This window comes from Mastomys coucha, unplaced genomic scaffold (genome assembly GCF_008632895.1).
Source record: "Mastomys coucha isolate ucsf_1 unplaced genomic scaffold, UCSF_Mcou_1 pScaffold15, whole genome shotgun sequence".
In the NCBI taxonomy this organism is placed as follows: Eukaryota; Metazoa; Chordata; class Mammalia; order Rodentia; family Muridae; genus Mastomys; species Mastomys coucha.
In genome coordinates, this window is record NW_022196897.1 from 196,036 (window position 1) to 209,420 (window position 13,385).

At 40.1% G+C, this 13,385-nt stretch overlaps 1 protein-coding gene across 1 annotated transcript in view; it reads right to left on the reverse strand.

Annotated features, from left to right (window-relative positions):
- Itga8 (integrin subunit alpha 8) overlaps positions 1 to 13,385 on the reverse strand; it is a 215,301-nt gene that overhangs the window by 54,146 nt on the left and 147,770 nt on the right. The window contains exons 23-25 of the mRNA XM_031369028.1: positions 13,129 to 13,209; positions 4,633 to 4,738; positions 72 to 230 (exon numbers count right to left, since the gene is read on the reverse strand). Of these exons, the coding sequence (XP_031224888.1) occupies positions 72 to 230; positions 4,633 to 4,738; positions 13,129 to 13,209 (346 nt within the window). The remainder of the gene's footprint in view (positions 1 to 71; positions 231 to 4,632; positions 4,739 to 13,128; positions 13,210 to 13,385) is intronic.

Here is a 13,385-nt window from a genome sequence, read left to right on the forward strand (position 1 = left end):
AAGAGGAATGTTCTACTCAGTGATTATCGAAGCAACTTTAGGTCAAGCCACTGTTTAGACTACAGTCCTACCTTTATATCCTGTGGGTTGATCTCAGGATTTGTTTGACACCGCAGAGGTCCCAGAGTTTGAAGATGAAAAATATAGAGGAGAAACTCATTCCGTGCAGAGAACGGCCAGCCCACTTCAAGAACGCTGCCACTGATGGTGCTGGGTCCAATATTGTGCAGCTGCAAGAAGGTGGCACATTAGAGAATGACACAGTCCATCTCTGTCTATCACATGTCTGTTTTGAAAAGCACGTGTTATTAGCTTTAACTATGGCGGGAAGAAATAGAACACAGAATCTAGCCAGGTAGGGGGAGCTCTGAAGTCACAGTATGTACATACTCAGGGAAGACTCAGGCTGTGAAAAGCAGGGGGAGCTCTGAAGTCACAGTATGTACATACTCAGGGAAGACTCAGGCTGTGAAGCTCTCAGCATGGGTTACTCAAAGACTGCGCAGGTGGAGCAATTCATACTGGGAATATTTGGGACCAGAAGTACTTTAAACTTCAGAATACTGCACATACAGAATGCAAACTCTTAGGGATGAGAATCTCCTATAATCACAAATCCACTGATGTTTCCTTCACACCTTAGTTTGAAGGAAACCTTTTAAATATCTATCTATCTATCTGTCTGTCTGTCTGTCTGTCTATCTATCTAAAGTATCTGTGTGCATGTACATGTGCAGGTGTCTGTGCATGTATGTGCCTGTAGAGGCCAGATGCTGACATCAACTGTCTTCCTGGACTTCCGCACCTTATACATTGAGATAATATCTTCCTTGAACTCAGAGCTCACTGATATGGGACTCATGTAGCTAGTCAGCATTCTCTGGGGATCTCTTGTCTCTCTGCTCTCTAAACACTGGATGACATGCAGGTCGCCACCTCTACATGGCAAGGGCTTTACCCGCTGAGCCAACTGTGCAGCCTCAATAAAAAATTAATATATTTTTTTAACTTGCTGGAGTTTTGCCTATGGTCTGTCCCATGAGGTCAGGCATGGTATTCTCTGCTTGCAGTAAGCATCGTGTGAATGCTCAAAGCACCTGGACTTTGTAATACATCTTGTTGTTTGCAGATTGGAGAGGCTCAGTCTGTACTCACTGCATACAATCATAGCTATGTTTACCTGGAACTTACATAAATTTAATGATAGCACTAGAAAATGCTGTTTTAGTTATATGCTTCCAAAATGTAGTGATCTTTTCTTTACATTGGAATTTGCCTCCCATCTGACTACTGGATTGTCAGTTGCAACCCCCCTCTGGGAAAATGGCCATCCATCAAGCACCAAAGACAGTCTGTATGCCCTACAGTTCTCTGCCAGTGTGTGTTTCAAAGCTGGGATTCCTGGTGCAAGCTGCCTAGTTACATTAGCAAACCCCAGGGAAAGGGAGTCCACGCCTCATGAAGATGAACATTTTGAACATGTGTTCCACTCAGAGGACACAGACCACATCCCCCAAACACTAAGCACAGTGGAAGGTATTGTGAGTTTACAAATTCTTTTCTAGAGTAGTAGAGATCTTTGTCCCCACCTCAGTTCTGATTAATTATCATAATCTATAAAGCAACAAATTTTCTGTTTTTGCTACTTGATGGCCTGATTAATTGACAATGTTAAAGGTGCACAGCATCCACTGACAGCATATTATGAGATTAGCGATTGGTGTGTAAGAGATAGTCGGTGTTTTGTTTTAGCTTTTTGTTTGTTTGTTTGTTTTTTGCCATCCTGGTGACTACTTTAAATTTTTATAATGTTTATGCTAATCCTAGAAGTAAGCTGTGCATAAATGATTGAATCTGAACAATTTTTTCCAAGTTCTGAAGTTTATCATTTTTAAGAATTTGGTTCGCACAGTTTACAAATGATTTTACAGCTTTCTGCTTCCCTGTGAGGTTCTTGCTCTGACTTATGCTGGGGCTGAGCTGTCCTTTCGTTGTTACAAGAGCTTAAGCTCAGGCCAGGGCTTCTGAACATACAGAGGACTGGGATCTTTGTGCCAGCACAACTCAGGAGTTATCACGTCTTCCGTACAGACGAATACCTCAAGTTTGGGAACATCTTTATTACTAACCCAGGAGGAGCTCTTCATGGTCCTTGGTGATGACTAGAGTTAGTTGTAAACTTAACAGAAACTAGATTCACCTGAGATATGACACGGGCCTCTGGGCCGGAGTGGGATTATCTTGGTCTTGTATTGATATGGAAGGGTCCTTTTTAATTGGAGGTGATACTAGTCACCCTGGATTGTCAAAAATGAAGGTGGGCAGACCATGCATGCTTACATGCATTTCTGTCTGATCCCTGAGTACAGATGCAGTACGAGCAGCTAGCTTTCTGTTCCTGCCACAATCTCCTCCCTGTCTGCTGCAATGTCTTTCCTGCCATGATGAACTGTATTCCTATGGAACTACAAGCTAAAATGAAGCATCCCTTAAGTCACTGATCTTAGTGCATTTTATTACAGGAAAAAAGTGACTAAGACATCCTTGTCACGTGAGATGAAAGTCACATTCAGAAATTAAATGACTTTGAATGACATTCTGCTGTCCTCATAGATCAGTGCCTTGCTCAGCCATCATCAGAGACGCTCCCTCCTGCACTAGACAGGAACAAATACAGAGACCACAGGCAGGCAATATGCAGAGAGTGAGAGGCCACGGAATACTCAGTTCTAAATGGGATGTTTCTCTCCATCACTTCCCTCTCCTTAAGGGAACTCTGCAAAAGAGGAGGCAGAGTTAAAAGAGCCAGAGGAATGGAGGGCACCAAGGAAACGAGAGCTTCCAGACGCAGCAGGGTCCACACACATTTGAGCTCACAGAGCGTGTGGCAGCATGCACAGGCCTGCATGGGTCTTTGCCAGGTGGGATCTCAGTGCTGAGAGAGGAAGTGGACACATGCCCCCATCCCTGACTCAGAAGCTATCTCCAATAAAGAACCACTTGCAAATAAAAACACAGTTTTCTCCAATGGAGTCTCACTGGGTGTAGAAACCACTCTTAAGGTCAGATCCCACATCCAGAAGAAGATGGGTAACACAGTAACTTAATTTTGAGGTTTGTCTTATAATGCATTGTCAGGGCTTCTGTTTGTTTCCCTTAAAGGTCCTTTGTGTACATATTATGGTTTCTGGGTTTGTGTTTGTATGGGTTTCTGCATGTGCAAATGTATACACGTCTCTGCTGTTGTATGTGTTTTCTTGAGCTTTTTCTTTGGCTCTTTTTCTTCTGTTTACTTGTTTGGTTTCTTAACCTAATTTATTATTTTTAAATGACTGGAGACTAATGAGAGAGAGAAATAAATGGTGTGAATATTGGTGTGTGGGGAAGTAGAGAGGAACTGGGAGGAGGTGGGGGACCCATAAGCAAAATATATTATATATATAATCTACTTTCAGAAAAAAGAGAAAGGAAGAAAGAAGAAAGGAAGGAAGGAAGGAAGGAAGGAAGGAAGGAAGGAAGGAAGGAAGGAAGAAAGGAAGGAAGAGAGAAACAAAGAGTAAGTCCTATTCCAAACCATGAATTAATAGATAACGAATGGGGAAGGATCTTAAACAGAAAGTCTCTTGGAACTTTATCTTTTTTAAATTTCATGCTGGGTTCCCTGAAAATGAATTGCTACAGGGCTGGTGGCACTGACTTTAAAAAAACACCCAAATAACCACTAAATTGAGCCTTGATGTATGTTTATTTATTTCATTAAAAGCTTAAATATCTTAGGTAACATATCAATAAACATTCCACTATTAACAGTTTAACACTTTGTGTGGGAAGAGAACATGGAGCTCTTTCTGTGGTTCGCTGTTTGCCTCTGAGGATAGTTTACCAATCCACAGAGCATTTCAGATCTTGGGATAAATTATTCATTCTCTATTTCACTTACACAAGTAAAAAGTATAATTATGCTATCATGTTCTTCTTCATAAATTATTTCTATATTTTGATACAGTGATGAATAATTCATTCAAAAGTATATGAATAGTACCTTATACATACTATTTTAGTTTATAAATTCATAAGTTTAGGGTATTTAAAAATGTGAGATGAAAAGAAAAGAAACACCACCAAAGGAGCTAGTTTTTATTTAAATATATAGGTTGTCCAAATATTACATGGAGAACATACAAACTATTTTTAAAGTATCATTTAATAAGAGAAGACTGAGGACTGAGTGTCTGTCTGTGACTACAGTTACTTAACAGGGCACCCATTGGCAGCCATGGCAAAATGCTGCCATATTAGTCCAAGATGCAAAGGTTGGACCTGAGTTTCTAGGAAGTTCTTATTAGTAAAGAGTATGTGAATAAAACCTCAAAAATAATATAAGATATACTACCTTGAGCTGAAAAGATGGTTCATCAGTTAAGAGTATTGGTTACTGGAACAGGCTCTGAGTTCAGTCCCCAGCACCCATGAGGCAGGTTACAACCATCTGTAACTCCAGTTCCAGAGGATCAGATGCCCCCTTCAGGCCCCCACAGGCACTAGGTACACATAAGGTACACAGACCTATATGCAAGTAAAACTCTCAAACACACAAGTTAATCATTATAACAATTAAAAAGAAGTGGATACCTCATAAATATGCTCAACCAAAGGACCAACTTCCTCCTCTTTGTGAGCCTCCTCTTTTGGTTCCCAGTTGTGGATGGGCAGAACAATCTGCGGAGGGTGGGACACTCTGCAATATGAAATATTAGGTCAATTACTGATGAGGCCCACTAAGGATGCCTTTGTTGCATATTAATATATACAACTGGTTTCATATATTTCAGAGGAAGCAAACTGCAGTTATCTAAAGATATATACAATACATGGTAAGACATTGTCAGTAAAGCTGGGTGAAATGATGGCGTGAAGAGTGGAGACGCAGAAGCACTGCACATTTTTAGTTACTAGTCTATTTTACAGCTACTGTCTTATGGTCTTGCACATCTTGGACACTAGGGGGCAGAGTAGAGAGCATTCGTGAATAGACATGAACAATTGAATGCACCTATGTGCACGCGTAAAGCCTGACATTCATTCTTTGTAAATATGTGTACTATCTCTGTGTTGTGTGTTGGTGTATAAATACATCTAGGGTCCTGTGAGTTCTATTCACTATCCACTGGGGAAGAAATAGTTTCTGGTTAAAGTTTCTGTTTGCAAAGAACAGTGGCTACTCTGTAGTATATGTCCCTTCTTCCCAGATTCCTTTGCTTCTTGTTACTGCAGGGAGCAGAGCCTGAATCGAACCGGGAAAGGGTCAAGTATGACTGAGGCATAGAATTGTTTATAGAAAGCTCGAGGGGCAAGAGAGGTGGAGCTAAGTGTTGTCATCATCTAAGTATGAAATTAGCTTGACATTTACAGTGAACACATAGACATACTTTAGTTTGTGGTACCATGTGTGCATGTATATGTGGCATTGCCTGTCTACACGTATTTTCATATGTACTCCTCTCTCCTGGAGGAAGTGGAGGCTGTAACGTGATGCTGAGATACATTCTTCAGTCGCTTCTGCACCTTATTTATATTTGAGATGGGACAGCTCGCCGACCTTTGCATTCACTGGTTATTCTGGGCTGGTCATACAGCAAGCTTCTGGAGTCCCAGTCTCTGGCATTCTGTGCTGGGGCTCCAGTGGCTTGCACTGACACACACAGCTTTTTCTGTGTGCTGTGAAGATCCAAGTGGAGGTCCTCATTCTTACCCCGAGCTAATTAATTTTGCTAAAATTAATTTCCACAGAATGTATCCTTATGTGGGTTTAAAATACTGCTTTAAGAATGTTCAGTAATCATTGGGGCCTGTAGCAACTTCATTTTCCCCCTTCTAGACTGTTCATCTATTAAGTGTCTATTTCTCTTTATTGTTGAATAATCTGTGGTATGATTTGTTTACTATTGACTCACTGAAAACCATTCAGGTTGTTTACAGTTTAAGGTTATGATGAATGAATTTCCATAAGCATTTATATACAAGTTTCTGTGTAAACTTAACTTTTCATTTTCTGGTAATAATTTTTTTTTCTCAGATAAAGTAAAAGAGTTTTGATAAGTTGAAGTATGTTTGCTGTCAGGTACCTCAAAACTAAAGATTTTGTTGTGTGATGTGATCTCTGTTTGAAAAAACTAAGAAGTCTTGTTTTTAATTTCTATTTCTCCCAAATACCAAAGAACACCATTTATTGTCTTAAGTAATGTTGATCCTACCAGCAATGGACAGCATCCTATACAGGCCTTGGGTATTCATGATTTTTTTTTCTCTTTTTAAATTTTTTTCTTTCTTTTGTTATGGGGGGGGATGGTGTATTATTGGTTTGAATTAGGAGGTGTGGCTTTATTGGTGGCCTTGTTGGAGGAAGTGTGTCACAGTGGGTGGGCTTTGAGGTTTTAGAAGCTCAAGCCAGGCCCAGTGTCACTCTCTCTTCCTGCTGGCTAGGGATCCAGATGTGGAACTCTCGGCTCCTTCCCCAGCACCATGTCTGCCTGCATGCTGCCATGCTTCCTGCCATGGGGACAATGGACTAAACCTTTGAACTGTAAGCCAGCCCCAATTCAATGTTTTCCTTTATAACAGTTGCTGTGGTCAAGGTGTCTCTTCAATAGAAACCCTAAGACTCTGTGTGTGCATGTGTGTGGGTGTTTGTGTGTGTGTGCATGTGCGTGTGTGCGTGTGCATGTGTGTGCGTGTGTGTGCATGTGCATGTATGTGTGTTTGCGAGTGTGTATGTGTGTGTGCATGTGTGTGTGCATGTGCGTGTGTGCATGTGTGTGTGCATGTGTGTGTGCATGTGCGTGTGTGCGTGTGCATGTGTGTGTGTTTGCGTGTGTGTATGTGTGTGTGCGTGTGTATGCATGTGTGTGTGCATGTGTGCGTGTGTGTGCATGTGTGCACATGTGTGTGCATGTGTGTGTGCATGTGTGTGCTTGTGTGCACGTGTGTGTGTGTGTCTGTGTGTCTATGTGTGTGTGTGTGTGTGCATGTGTGTGTGCATGTGGGGGTGTGTGTGTCTGTGTCTGTCTGTGTGTGTGTGCATGTGTGTGTGTGTGTGTGTGTGTGTTTGCCATGACATCTTACATGAGTCAGCACTTTCCTTCTACCATTTTTGGTTTTGGTTCTGAGTATAATACTTGGGTTTTCAGACTGGGCAGAAAGTACATTACTTGGTGAGCTATCTTGTGAGCCCTGCTTCATCTCTTAATACAGCCTATTTCACTGGATTACTTTCAAAAGGCTACATATTTCAGAAATTCTTCATGAACTCAAAATATATGGTATTTCCACTGATGGCTATGTTTACCTAATGTAGCTCTGTGTTAAATCAATCCTTTATCCTAATGAATTGTGTACCAATTGGCTCAAAGACAATGTTGATGCATGTAATACTGAATCAAACAGAACAGTTGTAAGGACTCTTACCACTCAAGAAACTCTATTTAAGATTATTTTTAAACTATAAAAACAACAAGAAATAAAAAATGGGCTTAACATAGTGCATAATAAAGTAGCTAAGAATAAACACCATTGGCCAAAAGAAAATAGATTTTCCTAAAGGCTGAACACAGAAGATCTTCAACACAGTGGCTATTTGTTCCTTGAAGAATTAAACATTGGAACCAATGTTTTAAAAGGATAACCAGAGGAAAGATTTTTGATATGTGATATAGCCAGAAAAAATGTTTAAGCTGTCAGAGAATAAACTGTGGTCAAGTATGGACATTAATGTAGCAACTAAAACAATTGCATCCACAGGAGGAACCAGTTTTAATTGGCTGTTTGGATTGCTGGCTACAATGAATAGAAATTTCCCCATTCATTGCAACTGATGGCAGAAATACATGTGAAAACATTAATCCCATAAAATGAACACGTGAGAATGAAGGCAGTCACCACAGCCTTCCAACTACCTTGACTCGCTTACACATTATTGAATACAAAAAAATTTCCCTCAATTTATATTCATTTACAAAATAATTTAAGTTTAGAATTATAATATAGCTCATATGTTGTTAATTATCATTATCATTATTATTATTATATTACTATTTATTACTATTGGTTTTATGAGACAAGGCTTCTCTCCATGGCCCTGGCTGTCCTGAACATGCTCAGCAGATCAGACTGGCCACAAACTCAGAGATCCATCTGCCTCTGCTTTCTGAGTGCCGAACTCAAAGCAAGTACTACTATGCTCAGTTTTGGTTCCTATAACTTCTGGTTAGCGAAGCTAAAATAAACTACAGGGCATTTGGTGGCACAAATCTGTAATCACAGCTACTCACAGGCCTGTAACTAGCTAATCAAGAGAGTGAGGCAGCAGGATTGGAAGTTCAAAGGTTACAGAATGAGTTTGATTTGGGTTATAGAGTGAGTTCAAGGCCCACCTTGGAAACTTAGTGAATTCTGTCTCGAAAGACAAAGTAGAAAAAATGTTAAGGAGATAGCTGTATGGCAGAGCATTAGTTAGCATGTGTGGGGTCCCAGGTTCAATCCCCAGCACTGACTGATACAAACACATCAAACTCAACTCAGATAAACCAACAATGACAAAGCTGTAAGATATGCAGAGGCGTGACATGGGGCTCATGAATACTAGGGACATTGTAGAGAACACATAGAAGAAGACAGTAACAATTAGTGCTATATTTTCTTCTCTGAGCTCTTAAAGCAGTAGCTCTTTTCTTTGATAAAGAGGCAAGAGGATGAAATTAAAACTCAACAAAAAAAAAAAAAAAAAACAACACCAACTCCTAACTCCACATCCCTGGGCTCCAAATGAGTCACTTCCCTTGAGTCAGATGAATCAGAAGAGATATCACAAAACAAGTTAGATACCCAATAAAGCAACAGTTGAAAGAGGGGGGTGGGGAGAATGTATACGTGTGTGCATGTGTGTAGTGTATGCTTGTGTATGTGTTCCTGTGTGTGCATATGTGTGTTGTATGCTTGTGTGTGGGTTCCTTCCAGTATGTGCGTGTGGTGTATGCTTGTGAATGTGTTCCTATGTGTGCATATGTGTGGTGCATGTTTGTGTATGTGTTTATGTGTGTGCATATGTGTTCCTGTGTATGCATATGTGTGGCACATGCTTGTGTATGTGTTCTTGTGTGTGCATATGTGTGGTGTATGCTTGTGTATGTGTTATTGTGTGTGCATATGTCTCTGAGTGACACTGGAACTTGCCTATTGGAAAGACTGACTGGTCCACAAGGCCCAGTGATCCTCCAGCTCTTATCTCCACTAAGTGCTAAGATTAGTGATGAATGCCATTCTTGCTTTCTAGAGTAGGAGCTACAGATTGGTTTTTAGATCATCACACTTGCACTGCAAACACTTTAGTAACTGAGCCATTTCCCAAACCCTTAATAAAGTCATTTAGTAAAGAAAAATATATGGAAAAAAATCATCAAAGATAGAGCTTCTAGATTGAATTGGGAGAGGGGGTGAACCTAACCCACAATGGAAAAACAGTTCAGAAAAACACAAAACAGAAAAGAATGAAAAGAAAAAAAGGGAGGGAGGAAAGTGTGACCAAGTGCTAGTAGAGCAGCCACCCTCTTCTTCATTCCCCAGAAGGAGACAGTGACAGAAGAGGATAGCTTTGGTCCTAAGAAGCACAGCAGCAAAGTCAGAGGCTGAGCTTAAGTCTGAGTCAAGGGAGGTACAGGAGAGCTACCTAGGCTCACCTGAAATCAGGACTTCCTGCCCTGGTGGAGCAGAGGAGTCCAAGTGGGAGCTAAGAGCAAGAAACTCAAGCTAGAGAACATGCTCTCAGCAGGAGGGAGGCAAGCGAAGATAGAGGATGACAGTCGGGTACACATTTTCAGCAGGCACACGGCACCTTCTGAAGGGCAGGCTTGTAAAAGTAGGAGTAAGAGTCTGGGTAAATCCTGTTGGGATGAGAAGCGCATGTGCAGGTGCTGAGGCTGGAGAGATGCTCAGTAGTTAGGAACACTTGGATGGAGGAATGCCTCTAACATATTTAAAAAATCTAGTATACCCACTAATTTTAGTATCACTTAAGAAAGAAAAGAAAACTATAGAAAATACTTCTCATGAGCATAAATGTGGAGGTCATCAGCACAGTTCTAGCCAGTTCAATCATAGAGTATCCCCAGAAAGTAAATTTAGTTTAAACTTTCCAAACAAAAAATCAGTTTACAGTTTTCATGGACCCATGGAGAGGAAGGCACAACTATTTAATCATCTTCATAAGCATAGAAAAAGCATCTGACAGAACTCAATACATGTTCATTCATTCTAGCAGTTCTCAGGCAAAAAGGAGACAAACAACGTGTAAAGGGGAACAGACAGAACTTGAGAGAAAACAGTTACGAAAACTGTACAGTCAACATCAGACTAAAATGCTCCTTGTATCATGTCTAGCCGCTCTTGAACTAGTGAGCCTCGTCTTTGTTATGAGAGAAGAAAAACAAAATAAGAACACTCAACTTTGCCCAGGAAGAGGTCTGGCCTTTGTCCTCATTTTCTGCAAGATACTTTTGAAGATATAATTTTATTGATGCCCCAAATGAAAAGGTATGCTTGAACCTTTGTGACTAGAAATTCCAATAAGATGGCTTACCAGGAGGTCATCCGAACCAGAAAGACCAACAGTGTAATTTAGAAGGGAGTGTTGGTCATATCATTTTAGCTAACTTGGAAATGAAAATCACTTAGGTGTGCAGGCAATCAATCAATTAGTGCCCATCTACAAAAGACTAATAAAACTTTATCCCTAAGGCTTGGGGCATAGCTGGTGGTGCTCTGTACATTGTTACCCATCAATACGGGGAAGGAATAGGTCCTAGTCTCCAGACCAGGACAAGGAGACGCCAGTGTTTGTCACTTGTCTAGTTTCTTCCTCCTTGCCTTCTTACTTTGAGAACTTTGATCTGATCTTCCACAAGCAGTGCCTAATTGCTGTGAGTGTGAGAGCTTTCAATGAGATCTGTAAGCAACTGGTACTAGAAAGTACCGTGCTTGTTCTAGTTTGTTCCCTGTTGCTGTGGTTAATATTCCAACCCGAAACACCTTTGGAAAGGAATGGGTTTATGTCAGCCTACAGTTTCAGGTAACACTCTATCACTGGAAGAACTCAGGGCAGGAACTCCAGCAGAAACTGAAGCAGAAACTGCCGAGGGATGGCATTACTGGCTAGCCCACAGGGCTCTGCTCAGTGCACCTGTCTAGGATGGCGTTGACATCTAGGACTGTTTAGGGAGGCTGGCCCCTCCCACATCAGTCACCAGTCAGCCATTCCAGACATAGCTACAGACTAATCTTATTGTGGCAATTCAGTAAAGGGATCCTCTTCCCAGGTAACAAGGCTGTGTCGGTTTGACAAAGCAAAAAAAAAAAAAAAAAAAAAAAAAACAAAATGAAACAAAACAAACAAAAACAAAAAACAAACAAACAAACAAACAAAACAACCAACCAAACAAACAAAAAAACCTAGGACAATGTTCTTTTTGGGAATCTTTAAGTTTGTAGTTAGCTAAATTTATGTATATACAGTTTGGAAAATAAGAGGGGAAAGTATTTTTATTCATGGGTAATGTATAAATATAAATATAAGTATAAATATATATAGAGAGAGTGTTGGTTTCTTACACTTACATGCTTGTCAAAACATGAGGATATACTCATTTATTTTAATCATTAATATGTATGTGATATGAGATACTTGACTCTCACATGTGAAGAAATGATTTGTTTTAAAAGGGTCAAAGTAATGGAATAGGTGAAATGATGGGCTTTTCCACAAATAGGCCAAGAAGAAATGGATATTCTTAAGGGAAATGTATCTCAGGTCTTACCTCACACCAGCCACAAAGGTTGATGCAAAAGAAGTTGTAAACCTAAACATAAAACCTAACATAGGAGAACAAGAAGGAGAAAACTTGCTCTGCCTTCAGAGAGACAACTCTTACTCAAAGAACGCAAACCATTAAAGACAAATCTGTTACTAGACTTTCATTCTTTAAACAACATTGTTATGAAAGCATAGAGCTCTGTGCCTCACACTGCAGAAATTATTCCAAGGCCAGATAAGAAATTTTATGATTTCCTACCAAGACATGTAGGGGAATTTTATAATTCAGTATCAAGACAAACAATTCCATAATGAGTAGATGAAAGACTGAAATAGACATTTTATGAAAAAGACGAGATTGGTGGCAAGAGATGCAATATAATCAATCATTAAGCAAATGGACTCTGAAAACCACATTTATTGTATGAGAGAGAAAGTGTGTGTGTGTGTGTGTGTGTGTGTGTGTGTGTGTGTGTGTGTGTGTGTATCTCACATGCTGTCAGGGATGGGGCACATGGGACTCTCTTGCATTGCTAATGGGAACACACAAAGGGCAGGGTTCAGCCCACTGGTCCTTCTACAGACAACTGGGCAAACTCTTATAAGCATACAGTTACCATATAACTCAGTAGCTTATTCATTTGTGAAAACAAATGCTCCCCCCAAAAAGATTTGTATGTGAATACCCGTATCAACTTTTTGTCTTTGGTACAAAATTGAGACAACCTATATAGTAACCAAATGGTAGATAAATCATTCATTGGGTGTCCATACAAAGAAATACTTCTCAGCTGTAACAGGAAACAGACTACTGATATATACACACGTGTGTGTGTGTACGTGTGTGTGTGTGTGTGCAAGAACATGACTCTTTCTCAAATTCTTTATGCAAATTAGAAGCAATACTCATTCTGAATGAGTTCTTTTTGTGACATTCCAAGAAAAGCAAAATGAACATGACAGAAAATAGACCAAGATGCCAGAATATAGAGCCCAAATAAATCATTATCTTCAATGGAATCATGGTATTTTAAATTTGCAAACTGGGCTCTCCAAAGTGTGAATTTTACAACAGGTAATTTATTATCTCAAACATGACTTTAAAAACAAAATGGACACCCAATAAACTATGAAAAGATATGTCTGGCTGATAACCTAATGCCTACATTCATGTCGTAAATGCATCCCTCTGAGGCAGCCAGTAAATCAGTACCTAATGATCTGACTTTTATCCCACTAAACAATAAACTTAATGATCTACCACTTACCCTCTGATTTCAACCTGAGCAACGGCAGTGATGTTGATTTGCACACTCACGAAATCACTGTCAGGATTGTCCTTGTTGGAGCTAAAACCCAGAGATGACACAATTTCACTCTACATTCTCACAATCATGAGAATCATATTGTATATCACAAGAGCAAACCACATTTCCAATTTTATCATTTGGAAAAAAACAACCATTTGTCCAGGGAGACGAAGAGCTCTTAGAGTCTATAGAAGACAATCAACTCTCCCTGTGGA